The 18132-nt window shown below is 45.4% G+C and overlaps 1 protein-coding gene across 1 annotated transcript in view; it reads left to right on the top strand.

Moving 5' to 3' along the window:
- sorbs2a (sorbin and SH3 domain containing 2a) overlaps positions 1-16846 on the top strand; it is a 48890-nt gene extending 32044 nt beyond the window's left edge. Inside the window, exons 14-26 of the mRNA XM_079219720.1 lie at positions 818-889; positions 2456-2512; positions 3179-3228; positions 3976-4151; positions 4517-6325; positions 7403-7482; positions 7782-7828; positions 8198-8312; positions 8606-8734; positions 9059-9253; positions 13891-13928; positions 14117-14223; positions 14648-16846. Of these exons, the coding sequence (XP_079075846.1) occupies positions 818-889; positions 2456-2512; positions 3179-3228; positions 3976-4151; positions 4517-6325; positions 7403-7482; positions 7782-7828; positions 8198-8312; positions 8606-8734; positions 9059-9253; positions 13891-13928; positions 14117-14223; positions 14648-14709 (2937 nt within the window). The 3' untranslated portion in view covers positions 14710-16846. The remainder of the gene's footprint in view (positions 1-817; positions 890-2455; positions 2513-3178; positions 3229-3975; positions 4152-4516; positions 6326-7402; positions 7483-7781; positions 7829-8197; positions 8313-8605; positions 8735-9058; positions 9254-13890; positions 13929-14116; positions 14224-14647) is intronic.
- The last annotated feature ends 1286 nt before the right edge of the window (positions 16847-18132 follow it).

Below are 18132 nucleotides of genomic sequence, written 5' to 3'. Positions count from 1 at the left end.
TAATTAAAATGAAAAAATATATTGAATTGACAGTTTGTTTAACCTGTTCATGGATGAAAGTGACTGATACCTGCTGCTCCGACCAATGTAGAAGGGAAACTTACTGCACACCCACGTGAATAATAACCCCTAAGGTAATGATCCTTTCCAAACAGTTCTTCAAAATGTGCCCCTCCCCCTTCTTCTGAACTACACTGAGTACCTTTACCTGCCCCTTCTGACATACTGCTGTGTACTATTTAATATTCCATCCACTGAGCCGGCTCCAAGCTGTGGATAATGAGGTTGGGTGTTAAATATGTAATGCTCAAAGTAACATCCTGATTTTCATTATCTGTCAGCTTCGCTAAGGCTTAGAATAAGGCGGCGGTAATGGGATTCTGTCGCGGGATTCACAGCCCTGTTGATGTTCATATACACGTGAAATTAACGAATATCAATTTGAGGAGGGCCGAGGTGTTGAGACTGTCTGCCTCTCTGGTGTCCAATGGGGGGAAGAGATGTCCTGTGCGTATTCCATTATTCAACATGGCACTAGTGTACGCTGCCTGACAAATATTTTTGGAGGCCCTAATGGTTTGGAATAAATGTCAAACCAGTTAACGCAGTGAAGCAATGATTTGTCTGTCGTAAAATGTGGGTTTTTGCATCACTGCTTTGGTCCCTGTGAGCCGGTCGAAATCTTCATCCTGTGCCCATCTCCCCGTGCCACCTTCGTCCATTCCTAACCATGAGGCCCATGTCTTTCTTTGTGTGACTTCTTTTCCACACTGTCTTTCTTCTACCTCCTCTCTCTGTCACTGTCATGCTTTCCCAGACCTATGATGACATAGATTTAGAGAACGAGCCTTGGTATAAGTTCTTTTCCGAGCTGGAGTTTGGGCGGCCGGTAAGTCAGGGCCATAGCTACCCCCCTCAAGCACAACCCTGCCATAGGCAGACCCCCACTCTCTCTCCACTCCACCCGTGATGTTTTATGTTTTTATTTTGAATGTCTCCACCAGTAGACTGGGTGGTGGCTAGTTGTTTGGGCATGTGGTACTTGTTGGGTGCTGTGACTCCCCCCTCCCCCTCCCCCTCCCTCCACCCTTGTGACAGGCTGTGTGATGTCTCGCGTTGCTGGGTGTTTTCTTGGTCTGGTGGCTAGCAGGCACTGAAATGTTCACGCACAAAGCTAGATGGTTTTATTTCAGTTTGGTGTTGCATCTTGCCCAAAGATAAGCAGGAGAAAGATTAAAAAGAGATCCAAAATGCTTCAGATGACATGAATTTGAACTGGTAGAGCTGCTCAGAGAAGTAATTAATTATAACATATAACGTAACAATATATATTTACGCCATCGATGAGTTTTCTGAAGATGAAAAGTATTCTTTTATTCTTCAACATCTCTTGCACATGCTAACATACATTCCTCATCCTTGTATATCGCCTTAATCATAGTTCATTCACTTAATTATTTAATAATTTCTGCTTGTAGTTTTGTTTATTTTCACCATTGGCGGAGCGATGCTCTGCATATCTACAAGCTAAATGCTGTAGCGTCCTCTGCTGGACGTATATGGTAATGACATCATAGTAGCCCAGGGCAGGGATTGCCTCTATCCACAGATCTGGGATAACCCCCGCCCCCCCTTCCTGACTGATTTACAGTGCCATGCCTCTGTCCATGCCATAGCATGACACCCGGTGATTGTTTGTTGGGTTTATTTCAAAATGTTCAGGAGAAAATGTCACATCGTGTTTGCTGTGCGTTGAGATTTTCTACCTGCAATATTTTTGAATGTTTCACACCACTAAATAAGACTTTAGAGCTTTGACGGTTCCCCTACATGCACTGACTAGTCCCGCTGGGACAGAACCTCATTGTGTGATCAGCGTTTATTGAGTCACGAGGAGGTTTGGCCGACTGAGGGAACAATTGTTGATCTGCACTTGTAACCCAGCACTGAGTCACTGCACTCTGAATTAAACACCGCAGCTCGTGCTTCACTCGGCTTTTTGCCCTATAGCTTGCTCTCACTCTCTGCATGTGTGTGTGCGTGTGTGTGTGTGGTACATGAGCACATTTGTGTCTCTGTGTGTGTGTGTATAAAGTTTGATTTAAAAGGTCTAATTTATTTCAACATTGACATACTGTAGTTTTATTGTTGAAGAATGAAAGATGAATTGTGTGTGTGTGTGTGTGTGTGTGTGTGTGTGTGTGTGTGTGTGTGTGTGTGTGTGTGTGTGTGTGTGTGTGTGTGTTTTGTGTGCGTGCACTCACATTATTTGTGAACGAGTCCATCTCTGGTTACTCTGATTCTCTAACGAGTGTCGCTCTCTCCACATTTTTCCCGTTTTTTTTTGGTTTCTCCCCATGATGTCACCACTGCTTCTCCTCCTTCACCTCATTTTCACCTTCTTCCTCCTCCACCTCCTCCTCCTCCTGCTCACTGCTGCTGCTTGGGGCTCAAGCCTCCTAAAAAACGGCTGGATTATAATCCAGACATCTCCGCTCGCCAACGTATTGAGGTAATCGCACATTCACGAGTATTCCGGTGGTGTTGTTAAGTCACGGGAATTTAAAATCTCTTTTATTTCAGGAAAATGTAAGACATGATTTCTTCAAATGAGTGTGCTATCAGATGTCACAGTGTCAGACATCCACCACGAGATGAGCATGATGTTTGCTTTGCTTAAGATTTATATAGAAAGTGCTCTTCATTTCTTTGCATGGGGTTATATGAAAAACATCTGTCTCCTTTGAAATTTTATGAAGATCTATTTAAAAAATATAGATATAATTCACTGGAAATCTTTTTTTAACATGTCCAACATTATTGTGTGTTTTCGACCATTCTTTTCCACTAAAACCCATTCCGGCTGATCCGTGCCACATTTTGCAGGGCAACGTTTGCCCCCTGAGCTCATTGCATCCTTTGCTCTATCACCTTTTGCCGTCATCCTCCAGAAACAAGAGAGCAGGAATTTATCCTCACCGCTTACACCCGTGGGCCTTCCTCCCCGCTCAGGTGTGCCATGTGGAACCAGCATCCGGCGCACCTTCCGCTGGGGGAGCGTTTTGAGTGTGGCACAGCAACAACACCCGCATGCAGGCTGTGCATTGTGACCTGCTCTGCCTGGAGTCTTTGTTCCTGCCGACCTCACTTCTCTCTCTTGTCGTCTGCCCTATTTCAGACATCCCTGCACATCGCTCCCGCTGACAAGGCTCCTGACAGACCTGCGAGGTAACCTCTGTTTCTTTTATTTTCCTCTGCATCTCCCCCTTCCCCCATCCTCCCCCATCCTCTCAACAGCAGTGGTCCTTGTTGTGATTCAGCAGGGAGTCACAACTGCGCTTTCTTGCCTTGACTCTGGCGCAAATAGCCTTTGTGTCCGTTATTAATAATGCAAGGATTAGTGTTTGGCTTTATTTTCTTTTGCCACTGAAGCAGGACGCTTTGCATCACCCTTTCACCAACGGAGCCGGAATAAATTAACCCGGCAAACCTATTGATTCTGTCCTTCATCTCCTATCCGTCCCTCCACCTCCCCCTCTTGCTCCCCCTTGTCCTACTCCCTTTCACCAATGGCCTGCTTATTCAGTCGCAATTTCCTCGGTGAACAGAAAGAGCAGAAAAGGAATGAATAGGCCGTGTAATTCATGTACGCATGGAGTGTGTTTGAAAGCCCATTTGGGTTTTTAGTCCTTTTGAATAGGAGAAGGTAAGGTATCTTTCTAGATACGTGGGTAATGGCCTAATCTAAGCTGTGTATCGCTGGTTTAGAAAAGAGAAAAGCATGTTTTCTAATGTTTTCACGTTGTTCGAAAGGGTAAATAGAGATGCTCATTATTTATTACATACATTGTATTCATCATAGTAAATAGTATGTACTCATAAGACATTTATAATACCTGAATTAAATTTCTGCAAACGCATGCATGCACCAGCGGCGGTGTATAGTGTCGTCCTTGACGTCCGACTGTGTTTCAGTGCTGCCAGCGACTACAGGAAGAGAAGGAAGTCGGAGCCGGCAAGTTCCCAAGTCAAGGCTCCGCCTCAGAGCCGAGCGGCAACTTCCCCGAAACCAGTGGATGCCTACAGACCCAGCAGCAGCCTAAAGAAACCTTCGGTTCGTTCCTCACCATCCTCGCCCTCCAGAGCCAAAGGTACACAAACAAACAACTCCTTTTTATTTGATGTTTTTTGTTCCTTCTATTTCTCTTGCCCCTTCTCTTCCCCAGACCCTTCATGTGCTTACTTACTAAAAATCCAAGAAGATTTGTTGTCATTTGTGACTGTGATGTTTTTCATCCTACAATGTCTGTCTGGTGAGGTCATAATTCTCCTTGATTCGTATTCGTGGAAGTCTGAAGAAAAAAACATCAAACCCTCTTTTTTTCCCAGCGTTACTCTTTTCTCTCCTACTTCTCCCTCTCCCCAGCTGCTCCACCCTTTTGCTGGGTATAATTGCTAAACATGCTTTCCTCCTTCTTCTCTTTCACCACGCTGCTTTTTCTTGGACATCTGAAAGGTGGGGACGCATGCAACATGTATTCAAACAGTTTGACCTCCCCAGGTCATTATCAACGCCCCCATCTCCCCTCTCTCCCCTCCGACCTTGTCCATTGCCACGAGGAGGCCAGCGAGGACGGAAGCTCCTCCTCCAAGCAGTCTGTCTGTTATAAGAACAGCTGGCCGACGAAATGCCCGGATGCTGAGACGTGGAGCAGTACCGACGAGGTACCGCCTCTCCCTGGCAAGCTCAGGTCACGCAGCTGCGACGACTTACTCAATGACGGACATCCTAACCCGGGCGGGCGTAACGCCACCCGCTCAGAAAGTGCTGGATCCCTGGTCTGCGATGGGAATCCCTCAGGTTCGACCGGATCCACCTCCTCTCGCTCGTTGCCGCGCCTCCACCGGCGACGGGCACACGACTCGCCGGGCTTTCTCCAGCTCTACCGCAAGATGCACCAGATCGACCGCGCTCACCTCATCCCGTCTGAGGTCATCCGCTCGGTGCGCGCTCGCATCCTGGAGCTGGAGGGCCAGCATCACCTGCATCGGCATCGCCTCTCTCCCTGGGCCCCCTCTTGGGGCATGGAGGTGCCGCGCGATATGGTGCCAACCCGCATTTCCACATACGAGACCCTTATTCAGAAGTCCAAATCCATGCCCAACTTGGGTGACACCGAGGTGCCTTCGGGCGCCACCACGCCGGGCGGCTCGTCATCTCGAGCCAGCAGCGCCGGCGGTGTCACACCCAGTTTTCCAAAACGACGTTTTTCCATCGAGTCTTTACTAGAGGAAGACAACAACGGCAACAGCGGACCAGTACCTCACCCCATGGATCACCGGCATCGGCCTCGCAGCCCACCCGAGGGTCAGCCACGCGTGGGACCGGAGCCCAGCCGTGGGCGGTCCTTTCCCGCTCTTCCCGCTCCTCCTCAAGGCCCACAAGCCAACCCAGACTACTCCGACAGTGAACAGGACGCTGTTGCGTCCGACCTCAGCGACTTCATCCAGGTGGAGGGTTCCTCATTTTGCAGCGAGAGTGAATTTGACCATTGCTCACTGACCTCCTCTGAGAGCTTGTACGGCTCTTCCACCCTTCACCACCACCTCCGTCACCACCACCACCACCAGCCTGGTCACCAAAGTTTAGGCCAGAGCCAGGGCTACCAACACCGCCACCTCATCAGCTCCTGCAAGGGCCGCTGCCCGGCCTCTTATACCCGCTTCACGACCATGCTTCGCCACGAGAGAGAGCGAGCGCGCCAGCAGCACCAGAGACCTTCACAGCCGAGCCGCGGCAGCCATTCCCAAATCCAGAGCTCACAGTCCCAGCAAGCGATGTCCAAGCTGGCCTTCCTCGTCAGCCCAGTGCCTTTCCGCAGGAAAAAGGGCTCCCCGCCTACCTCCAGAAGAAGCAGTGGTGGCGCAGATCGAGGCAGCAGACCCAAGTCCAAACAGGCCATTTACGAAGCACTAGATGCGGCCTTGAGAGACATATATGAGCACATTCAAGCGGAGCGAGGCCAGAGAGGAACTAGGGCACCCGATGACAGCATCCTGAAGAGAATACTCGCCGAACTGCTGCCAAATGTGCCTGAACGGAGCTCCTCTTTGAGGGGGAGGAGGGGGTGTTGGCACGGGGGTCTGTCCTCTACATCTTTGTACCCAGATGGGAGCCCCACTGAGTACGCCTCACATGGAGGGGACGCCTCCACTCCGCGGTTACAGTCACCAGTCAGTGCCTGTTACGGACGCCACTCAGACACCTCAAACAATAACGAATATGGAGAGGAGCAGGGCAATGGAAATGGTCTCTGTTATTCAGGTGGAGATGATGCACATATTACACCTTCATTATGCATGTGTACACTGTGTCATGTAGCCAGTCATACCAGCACATAGTGTTTTCTTTGATTACACATACAGTAATAAACATGTACACATAATCGCCAGACATTTACCTCAATGTCTCGCTCAGCATTGCATGGGCTTGTTGCCCCGTCCCCGTAATCGGTTCAGCCGATACATCCATTACTGTGCTTTTCTGTGTGTGAAATTCAGTAAGAATGTTTACAGTAAATTCTCAAGTAAAGCCTGGTGTTAAAATAATTGACATTCTTTCGTTCTGTGATGTCAGTGAAACTAAACACGTCCTGCTGGCGTTTCACACTCGAGGTCTGCTTCAGAAATGGGAGGATTATTCTATTTGAGCTGCTGGAAACCTAATTTGAAACATACAGCAAAAAAAAAGCTGGCTTTGATTGACAGTCGCTTAAAAGCTTGAAGAAAACAATGGCAAAGTAGGAATAATTGGAATTATATAGTGGAACAATATTTCTATAAGTAAGAACAGATTTCTTCCAGGACTAAAATATACTACATCTCAATTGAAGGCTGTTATTTGAGAATTTACAGTGCATTACTCTGGTTGAAGTTAATACAGGTGAATATTCCTCTGTATGTTTTATAATTTGATTATTGTTTTTTGTTATATGATTTTTCTGTTTTGCAGATTAATTTATGGAGTCGTCTTTCTATCCCACAATCATGTTTTCCCTTCAAGCCATTTGCTTGTATGTTCATGTTTGTACATTTAGTCATTTTTGAGCTGTTTTCCCCTCGTTTCATGTTGTGTTTCAGCGATATTCAACTGCATGTTTCATATTATGGGAATTACAATCACCTTGTTTTTTCCAGTGAAATGGAAATAAAACAATCTTTTTTTTGACCCCGGAGCTTTTATTCCCTCATTTACTTGTTGGAATGCCATCGTCTGATCACTGTACCATTCAGTACTTTGCCAAAGCACAATTTTTTGTATTGTGAGCACGCGTCATGTGATGCGATTGTGGTTTCTATGGTAACTCCTGTTACCTTTCTCACGTGTCTCTGCTAACCACAGACCAGGATGTCTCCAGGTGTTATTCCACCGTGGATGGACGCCACACGCCCCAGAGTAGAAGGCCTACTCCTGACAGAGAGGTACAACATTGAACATGCATTTCATTTTATGCAACGAACATAACACCTCAGCTTTATCCTAATTAAGTACACTTTAATAATGTGGTTGGCACGACACAAATATTTCAGATTCAACATTTTGTCTTTAGCATCACAACGCCACAGCACAGTTACCGTACATCTTCTCAGAAATATTGAAAAAGCTTTTTTATTTTATGTTTTGCCTGGTAATGCTTGCCGGCTTTCTTTCTCTCACTCTCATCTCCTAGGTCTCCCATAAACAGATGACACAACTTATTCTGTTCTCTCTCCTCCATCAGAAACAGCCTGCGAGAGCCATTTATGATTTTAAGGCACAAACCGCTAAGTGAGTACAGTAAATGCACAGCGCGCGCACGAGGAAGCTAGCTTTGAAGTGCGAATGCCTAACCGCATATCAACACATCTCCACTCATTGCATTTAAGTTACGATGCACATTTGTGTGCATTTCTTGCGTAAAGTTTAATTTGCCTCACTGTCACATCTCACCACCACACCTGGATGGCTTTAACTGATTTATTGTTTTGCAGCCTTTGAATACGTGCATGAATAAAGTTTATTTTGGGCTGTTTCGGTGTTTGACGTTCTGTTGCTGATGCTGTTCATATGAAATGAGCTGTGCTGGAGTTTTTTTTCCCGGTTCATGTCTTCTTCTCGTTTGTGTGCTGGCACTCTGATGACATGAATGTGTTGCAGGGAGCTGACATTTAAGAAGGGTGATGCGGTGAACATCATCCGGCAGATAGACAACAACTGGTACGAAGGAGAGCACCGCGGACGGGTCGGCATATTACCCATATCCTACGTAGAAGTGAGTGTGCAGCTGATGAACTGCAAGTGAATATACTGTCTATACTGAATATTGCCTTAAGTTTATTTTTATTCATTTTTTTTCCCTTAAAGTTTATTGGAATTCTGTGTTAGGAGGACCCAGCAAAATAAGCTTTTCATTGTACAGAATAACTGCCTGTTATCTGTGCATATGACAATAAAAATATCTTGACTCTTGAGCGCGACGAATGTGCACCATTCGCGTCTCATGTGTAATTTGTCCCTCTTTTTTCTCCCTCTTCAACACATTTACGCCAATGCACACATAAACAGAGGATGCCGTCCTCAGAGAAGCAGCAGCCGATTCGTCCTCCTCCACCAGCACACGTCAGAGAGGTCGGAGAGGGAGTCGCTCGCTACAACTTCAATGCTGATACTAACGTGGAGCTGTCACTGAGAAAGGTAGCCTGTGTGTTGTTTGCGTGGGAATGAAAAGCTGCAACTATGTCACAGGTTATGTAATGGGAGGAACTATCAAAAGATGCAAGACGTTCTCAAATGAAAGACAAAGAAGTACAACAAAAATCATCAGTTACTTGATGTGTTTAAAGCTGTTGTTTGTCAAATGGGTTGAAAGTAACGGATAGTTTTCACTGCGATTGTCTCTTATTTCTACAAACAAAAAGACGAGTCCTGTGTTGTGTTCAACAGTGCTTATAGTTGCAGTTAACGGCCGTGTATATTGTGTGTGTGTGTGTGTGTGTGTGTGTGTGTGTGTGTGTGCAGGGTGAGAGAGTCGTCGTGATACGGCAGGTGGACCAGAACTGGTACGAGGGGAAGATCCCAGACACGACCAAGCAGGGCATCTTTCCCGTGTCGTACATTGACATCGTCAAGCGCTCCCCGTCCAAGAGTCCCAGCCACCATATAGACCCACATGGTTACCCTGGCAACAGGACACCAAGCTCTACACCCATCAAGGTAGGGGAGTCACGACAACTTTGTGACAATAGAATAAAATGAACAATAACATTGACTACAGTAAATTTACTTCTTTTTATCAAGCACTTTATAAATGAATTGATTGATTCATTTATCATTTGGGGCCTTTATTTATGTTTCAGAACAAGAGTGTTGGTTCATAACAAAAATGACAAATACTAACAAACAAAGAATGTCTCTAGTTCAGTAAAATAGTGATAATGTTAATATACTAGTTTACTGAATTGGAGATAAATAAGTAAATACATCATCTGCATAAAGGAGTAAATACAGCTCTTTAGCTCTGTCCAGCCCTCAAATGACACACACACACACACACAGTACTCTCTGTTCCACTTTTATAAATTCCACTGTTCCTTCTCTTCCACTTCACCTTCATGGAGCCTCTCTACCATCTACCTCCATCCTCCGCTACTCGTGACCTCCCCTCCCGTCGCCCCCCGTTGAGAAGGCTTGACCTGCAAGCTGTCACCAGCGAGTGGCTGTCCCTCACATTGGACCCTTCAGAGTCCGCTCCAGCTCGCTCCCTCACAGCCACCCCTGTGCCGCCTCCACCACCACCACCCCTCCCCACTGACCTTGCACCTTTCCTCAAAGCACAGGAACCTAAGACACCCTCACCTGCGCCATCAAATAGAGTCTCCGCCCCGCCGCCCCAGAGATTTCCCATAACTCCTCCGGGGAGACTTGCTTTAGTTCCCCTGCCTTTCTCTCAACTGCCTCTTCCTCCTCCTCCTCCGCCTCATCCATCATTTGCTTCTCCACTGCCTGACTCTTTACTGTGGTACAACACTGGCAAAGTAGTAGCTCAACCATTACATATTTCAAAGCCAGAGATTTTGTCCTGCACAATGCGAGAGTCAATCAAGTCACCCACACAAGTTCCTCTGCAGGACAAGTCACATGTGGAAGTAAGCAAAAGCAGCACAATGCCTGATGTTGAGTTGCGGGTAAAAGACCCGTATGACGAGCTGCTGTCCATGATTCTGGATGGTTCTACCAGCACAGACTTTTCAAGATTGTCCCCGGTAGAATCCCCAGCAGCTGTGCTAACCAGGCAATCCCAGAGCAGGTTTACTCTAAAAGCAGAGGAATCCCACCAGCCAGCAGTAACTCCAACCAGCGACTCGGCAGGCGTTCGGTTAGAGGTGCAGTTTCACAAGCCGGTCACAATGGAGCCACTAGCCGTCACTTGGGGAGGGCAGTCCAACACTCTGAATGAGCAACCAGCTGAGCCTCAGAGAGCACCGTCGGTGAAAGGAAGGGGATACACAGAGTTGTTCATTGAGGAAGATGGTGAAGCGAGAGAGGACAAAGGGGAGGACATTGAAGGTGTAAATGAGGGACTCAGTCCACAGGTAGATCGTGTGAGCGCCGGGGGAAGCACTACGGGCCCTGGAAGTTAGATGGAGGGAAAGTTATTCAATCTTAAAAAGGAATACGCCTACGTTTGCCTTCTCTTTCAAAAGTTTGACACAAAGGTCAATGTACTCGTGTCACGTAGTCATCTGGGAAGCCAAAATGATTGTCCATGGTGACAGATAATAATGGAGACTGAGGATTGCATTGAAGTTTAACGGTCATTGTATATCCTCAACTACATCGCTCCTTAATAATATGTATATATATAATATGCACTCAATAGTTTACTCTATAGTGAGCAATAAATAGAGATTTCATATTAATTTGCCGTGTTACATTGTCATTCACAGGCACAGTGTTGTGTAATTTGTGCGTCTCTAGAATGTGACACATGAACGTAAATTGTAGGATTGTTAGAAGAAAGTAGTGTACAAACCATGGACAAGTGCACTACGTAGTAAATAGGGAGTGACCTTGAATACGGCCGGTGTAAGGATAAAGTACTGTACATGATGTCGGGTAGGGTAGTAGATTATTTGTCCTTTAAAGTTACTATGAGGGACTTTTAACTGGTGATGAAGCAGTCTCACTTTAATACTGGCTATTTGGCTGTTTCTATAGCGTTAATCTTCATGCTTGTCATCTGTGCCTTCGAAAATCTGTCGAAATCATGCAGGCCAGAATTATTGGGCCAACTGTAAGGAATGGAGGCGCAGGAGAGCTGAGCCAGGACTGAGCGGGGCAGATGCTGCAGTAGAATGAGAGCTTTTCTAAAGGGACTCAGAAACACTACCGCTTCTGTCCACAGGGACCGCCAGAATCAACACAAAATAAAAGTTCCTTGTAGTAACTTCAATCAAAGAAGAACTATGCATCGACTCTAAAGTACAGACACACTGTATACACAAAGTAGGTCTTATTTTAAATCGTGCATTTTTTCCCTCCATGTCCTTTCTGGGGCTCAATAGAACTCCTCAGCATTTAGCTTCTGTGTTTCATCTTCATAATTGATGTGTGCGTCATTACCTCCATAGGCAGATGTCTCTCCTTCCTCTTTGACTCGTCTTCCTCTCTCCGGCCTCCCCTCACCCTCAATACCACCCCATCTGACCTCCTTACCTCCTCCTTCCTCTTCTTCTTCTTCTTTTACTCCCTCCTCTTCTTCTACTTCTTCCTTTATTCCTTCTTCATCTTCTACTTCTTGTACTTCTTCATCTTCTACTTCTACCTGTACTCCTTCTACTTCTTCTTTTATTCCTTCACCTTCTTCTTTTACTTCTTCTTGTACTCCTTCTTCATCTTCTACTTCTTCCTGTATTCCTTCTTTGCCTTCTTCTTCTTGTACTCCTTCCTCTTCTTTTACTTCTTCCTTTACTCCTTCTTTGTCTTCTTTCTCACGGTCACAGCATCAGCATCATAGCTCCATCCCTCCCACTCCCCCTCTCTCCCCTCGTCCCCCATCCCGTCCTTACCTCATGTCATCGCCGCTCCCTTCAGTCTGTCCCTCTCCGCCTGTCTCACCACCTCCCCTCCACTCCTCTCACCCTTCTCCAAAAGTCCCCTCACCGCTCTCTGTCACTCACCCGTCTCATCTGGTCACATCCGGCCCCGACTCGGGGTCGCCTATTCCCTTTCCCACCCTGACTCCCCCTAAACCCGCCTCTCCTCCCCTCGCCTCTCCGCGCTCTCCCCCCACTGTTCCTCCTCCAGGATGTAGGTCACCCAAGGTGAAGGTAACGCTGGAATGTTGAGATGATGTCGTTGATTTAGATCCTGTTTGTGGTGCCGAGGACTCATCTGATGATGCCTCTCTCTAACGATGTATGTCTTGACCTTGCTGAAGCTGAAGCTATGGTTGAAGTGATTAGTCCACTAATCCATTAACCGCTTATCTTATTTATTCAGGAAAATGACCTGATAATTTGTGGTATTTTCTCTGTTTCATATCCTTGTAAATTGTCTGGCTGTAAGTGAAAAGGGCACATCACAATTTACCAGGTTGTGTTTTTGGCCAACTATTTGTGGACTTTATATGAACTAAACGATTAATCAACAGATTAACAGATATGATGGCTGAAACCATTACCAGGCTATGTTTGCGAGGAATGGTGCTTTTTTTTTTCTCTCCACAAACTTGAAACCTAAAGTTAATTTTGAGTGGAATTAGTTCACTTAAAGAGTCTTAAATCTAACTTGCCTTAAGCTGTATAGCCCAAGTTAAACTGTGGAAGTCATGTGAATCCATTGGCCTGAAAAGACTTGACCTATATAGCGGGGAAGATACGTCTGTAACTCAGTGGGTAGCCTTTTAAGTAAATCAACTTTGCAGGACGAACACTTAAATACCCCATATATAAATGATTAGGTCTTAAAAGTTTTAAAATGCACAGTAACCAAATCCATAGTTATTCTTCATTGGGTCGAGCGGCTCTGGGTGAAAGGAAACCCTCTTGCTCTGTGGACCCCTTCATGCAGAAGCAGTGCGGAGGATTCGGTTCATTTTATCCTCTTGAGTCCAATTGTTTATGGGTGTGGGTCTTTATTGTGGGTCTTTATTTGCCACTGAGCGACTTGGCCCTGCCCCCAACGCTGTATCCAGATCTCTTTCCCCCTCCGTGGTGGGACCCCTGGCCGGTGGAGAACACTCGCGTTGGTTGGGCTGTGGTGTGTTTGGGAGGCTGCTCCTTGGCGTGTTGCATGTTGATGGGTGATGTTCTGCAGCATGCCATTAGCCTCTGTGCTCGTGCATTCAGCTCATGTAGTGAAGGCCGCTGACTCGTTTACTGTTGAAGATTACCGGTGTGTTGCTTCTGGTCTTCCCGCCTGTTAAGCAGGATGCAGTTGTTGGTGGTAAACCTCCTCGTAGCCCCATCTTGTCCCGGAGTTCCTACCTGTCCCACATTAGAGGTCGAAGGGTAGGGGGGCATGTCTTCATTCAACCGACTGTACTCTTGTCTCCGTGCAGGGAGGACGACTTTAGAAATAACCGCATCATCCATTACTGATCACAACACATAGGAACTACATAGTGACATTTTCCTTTTTAAGAAAGGATCAATTGTTGTGTTTCTGCTGTGAGTGCTTGGTGTGTCTGTTTCAAAGAATTTGGCCACACCTCTTTGTAGGAAATTACACCTCATTGCTCATGAGCGACAACCTGAGACACGTCTCTCCGTTTAACATCTTCACACCCGATACAAAAGCCTTTCAAATGTACGATTTTGACTTTCTGTCTGTTTCTGTCTTTCTCACAGCGATTGGTCCAGGATGTACTCCATGGTGGAGGAGACCCGTAAGTATCTCTCTTATGTCTCCATATTTAAATTTCCTGTTAATTGAATATGTGTGTGGTATTTGTAATCACGAAATAGTTTAAGTATAAGTTTGTACTTTTTCTTTATTGGTATAAAAAAAGGTGATCACAGTACACACAATTTAAAAAAAGAATGACTTATACTTATTAATAATTACTCTACACAGGTACCAGGCCGTGTACAACTACATGCCTCGCAACGAGGACGAGCTGGAGCTGAAGGAGGGCGACGTTGTAGACGTGATGGAGAAGTGTGACGATGGCTGGTTTGTTGGTAAGAGGAGGGAACACTGGGCTGTTGTTGAGGCATGCAGTTATGATGCTAAATGAATATATTTTACAGAACAGCTGGGCAACAAATGTACACTATGAAACAGTTGGTCCGGACGGACTTTGCGAATGTTAAAACAAGCCCAGACCACTAGATGGCACTGTGGTGCCGCCACATGGTCAGGACTTCACCGTCTACGTCATCCTTCACAGCCGAGCAGGTCTGATAGCCCTGAGAATCTGTTTGTTAATCTGAAACATTCTTTTGGGGGAAAACTTTGCCCTCCTAAGATGTTCTCATGTGACTCGGTTTGATCTCCGGGTTTGGCGGCTCTCCAGACTGCAGTGAGCTGTGATAATATCAGTGACAGCTGCTGCCAAGTTTCAAGCACTGACGATCTCATTGTTTCGCTCTCCTGTTTCTGAAGGGACCTCTCGACGGAGCAAGTTGTTTGGAACCTTCCCAGGGAACTACGTGAAGCCGCTATAATGATGATTCCAGACCACACCACCCCTGGCTCCGCCCCCTTTCTGTGACACGTTCTTCGCCCCTCAGCACAGCACCCGCAGGACGCCACCTCCCCAGAGAGCTGTCGCACACTTTGCGTGTTTGCGTGGCTCGTCGGCTTCACACAGACACAACCTTTAGCTCTAACTAGCCATCTTTAATGGAAGACTTCTTTAAAAAAAAAAAATAATGTTGTTGTTTTTTTTATCCTTTTATTTTTCTATCACGGAGAACCCAAACTTTGCGCTCCAGTCAGCGACCTTTAACCTTTGACTGCGATGGAAGCATATCGGAGGAACTTTGCGAACAGTCGAACGATAGAAAACGGGGCACCGCTGTGATGCTTTTTCTTTCAGTACGATCAGGGCAGTACGATCACCAGTACGATCATCTTTTTTTATTTTTGATCTGTCTCCAGTTTGTTTCAAACTTAAAAACACTTGTTACATTTCATTTCAGTGTTCGAATATCACAAATATCCCCAAAGACGTTCAGCGTAGAGAGAGTTGTAGGAGCAGTATTCTGTCAGCGGGTCCGTTGCATTACCGACTGTGTTGGAGGGATTCAGCCATGCAGCCGATGCTTCAGGTCAAAGGATGTCGAGTCTCCACACGTACATGTGGAAAAGACTGTGCATGTATCAATGTGTAATGTGTCGCCCAATGTATTGATCGGTCGACAGGAGTTTGGGGATATGAAAGACGATCATTAATCACTATCACGCAATTATTTTAAATATTACAAATGAAGGAAGTGTGAAAAGTATCGTTGATTCTTGCACTTGCTGTCTAGACCTGATGTAATAGTTTTTAAAGTATAAGATTAGGAAAGAAAACATGTTTTCGACCTGTTGGTTCTTCATCGTCACACTAGGATTGATGCACTTTAACGAAACTTTAAACACATGTTAGTGTTTGTTTCGATCTCAATTTTCACTTCAGATTTGACACACCAGATGTTGTGACTGCGGACGCGACCAACGCTTCGGGATGAAGTTCGACGTGCAAAGAGGTGACCGACCTTTTAGGTATTATATTTATTAGAGGACAAGTGCTGGTCGTTATGAGACGGTTTTCAGAACAACACGATGCTTTTCTAACATCGCACGTTTGAAGGCGTGGTATTTTACTGTCGGGTATCGTTGTCCAGATAGGCGACAAAACAACACAACAGTTCATGGGCTGTAATGATGAGAGGTGTCATGATGTTTTATGCCGAGTTATTTAATTCAGACGCAGGATGGGAAGACATTTCATCTTTTTAAAACCTGCCGGTTCACCGCTTTCATGTCATATACTGTTTATTATCGGCCCTTTTTAGCTTGTCATGCTCAGTGAATATGATGTATGAGTTTTTATTTTCTCATGTTATGTGTTTCACATGGACAACAAAACAACTGTTAAAGCACCTTAAGATATATTTTTGTTTTATCATTCACCGTCCTTCACGTCACCCCGTCATCCACTATTTCAGTTGGTGTGAGGACACTGTGTGTGTGTGTGTGTGTGTGTGTGTGTGTGTGTGTGACTGTGGTGTTTTTGTATGCCTTTTGTATGAGAGCTGTAAAATGGCCAACATCCACTTGCTTTATAAAGTCAGCTTTTTCTCACCCACCATCATATTTGGTTTCCTCTCCTTCTTTCTTCACATTCTTCATCAGTGGTGCATCAATTTCCACTTTTTCATGTCGGCCATTTTTTGTTTTCTTCTTCCTCCAGATCTCCGTTCTTGTTTTAAAAGCCAGTGACATATTTAAAATGACGTTACTGTAGTTAGTGAGTAGAGTTGGTGATTGCTGCCTTACATCCAACTCACTAAGTTACTAGCCATGTATATGTAAAACTCTTTTGTGATGCAAAAAACTTTAATTTATGCATATCTAGTGTAGAAAGCATCAGGACGGTGTGCACAGAAGGTTCACACACTACAGTGTTGGCCCTCTGGTCTGCCTTTGATACAACATGAAGAACCGATTTGGATTGAAGATTTGACTCCTGCTATGTTTATACATGTAATGAAAATGCTAATCTTATATGTTATTGGTGTTAATATCAAATTTGATGCACACTCTTGGACCTAAGTATTTCTACAATATCTTAGCATTTGTTGGATGATTTCATGGGGCTGTATTGCTAATAAAATCCAGCTGGTAGATGAAATATTTCCAATGATTTCATCTTTTCAGCTTAACAGGAAGACGACTTCAATTGTTGATGACGGGAAAAAGAAAAATCTAATTTGTGTCGTTTAAAAAAGGTACAATCCAGAGATTTCAACCACTTTCCTACAATAGTTTTTATTTTATGCACGAAGGTGGTTTTCTCTCTATTCCACACAGTTCCACATATGGACTGATGGTGGCAGTGGTGTGCAAAAATAAAAACAGGTTATCTTTCTAATCTAAAACCTTTTATTGTCGACCACCAGTGGTCCAAAGTACCAAAAACCAACAGTTCATTGGACCGTCTGTCTTGTAGCTTCGTGCCCATTCTGAAACCGATCTGCTTCAAGAAGCAGTCATTTTCTCAACGTCTTGGCACCGCACTGATTTTAGCAACATTACTCAAACAAGAGTAAATCATGTATTTGTTGAGGACTATTTTCAGACTGGATTAAAAACAGGAGGGGGCTCTACATCAGGCTTTGACAGCACAGACGATATTTAATATATGTAATAGGATCAATGAATGGCAGAAAGAATGCTTTTGTTGCAGGTGTGAATGAGTCTGAAAAGTGAAGCTGAGCCTTTACGCAGCTGGTAGATGTTCTGCTGTGATTCTTAACTGCCACTTTGATTCAGTTACTTCGTGGAAAAGCGATAAGCGAAAGCCTATGGGTGTTGATACAGCCTCACTCACACTTTGTTGACAATTTGGCAACTCCAAAAGATACCCTCAGCTGGCTGGAATAAAAGCCCTGTGATCACAAACAAAGAGCAGAGTTAATAAGGTTTTTGTAGACTGGAGGACATTTGTTGAGGGATGAAAAACACCAAATAATTTAAACGGTCAACACAGATCCTGTTTCTGACACAGATAAAGAGAGACGATGAGTTGAAACTGGATTGTTGGCGAGCTCAGGGGTGAGAGTCCTGGGTCCCGTCCAGATCAATAGTGGCTGGAATGTGCCTGTGGGACGTCCAGGGCCTCAGAGTGGAGCTGCGCCTCCACACCAAATAAGGACAGGAGCAGCAAGACCCGTCAACCAGAAAGAGAGCGGGAGAGAGAGAGAGAGAGAGAGGAGGCCAGCCAGACTGTGAGCTGGTTTACATCCTCACTCCGTCTACAAGTGCCCATGTAGGTCCTCGCAGACCGTGAGCCAACACTGGATTTGTTTAGGACGACTGAAGCCTGGGTAGCAGCTGATATGTTGGTGTATATTCTGAGAGAGAATTAGAAACGGAGA

The sequence above is a fragment of the Taurulus bubalis genome (assembly GCF_910589615.1).
Source record: "Taurulus bubalis genome assembly, chromosome: 6".
Taxonomy (NCBI): Eukaryota; Metazoa; Chordata; class Actinopteri; order Perciformes; family Cottidae; genus Taurulus; species Taurulus bubalis.
The sequence above is the reverse complement of the archived record's forward strand: the minus strand, read 5'-3'. Positions and strand labels throughout refer to the sequence as shown.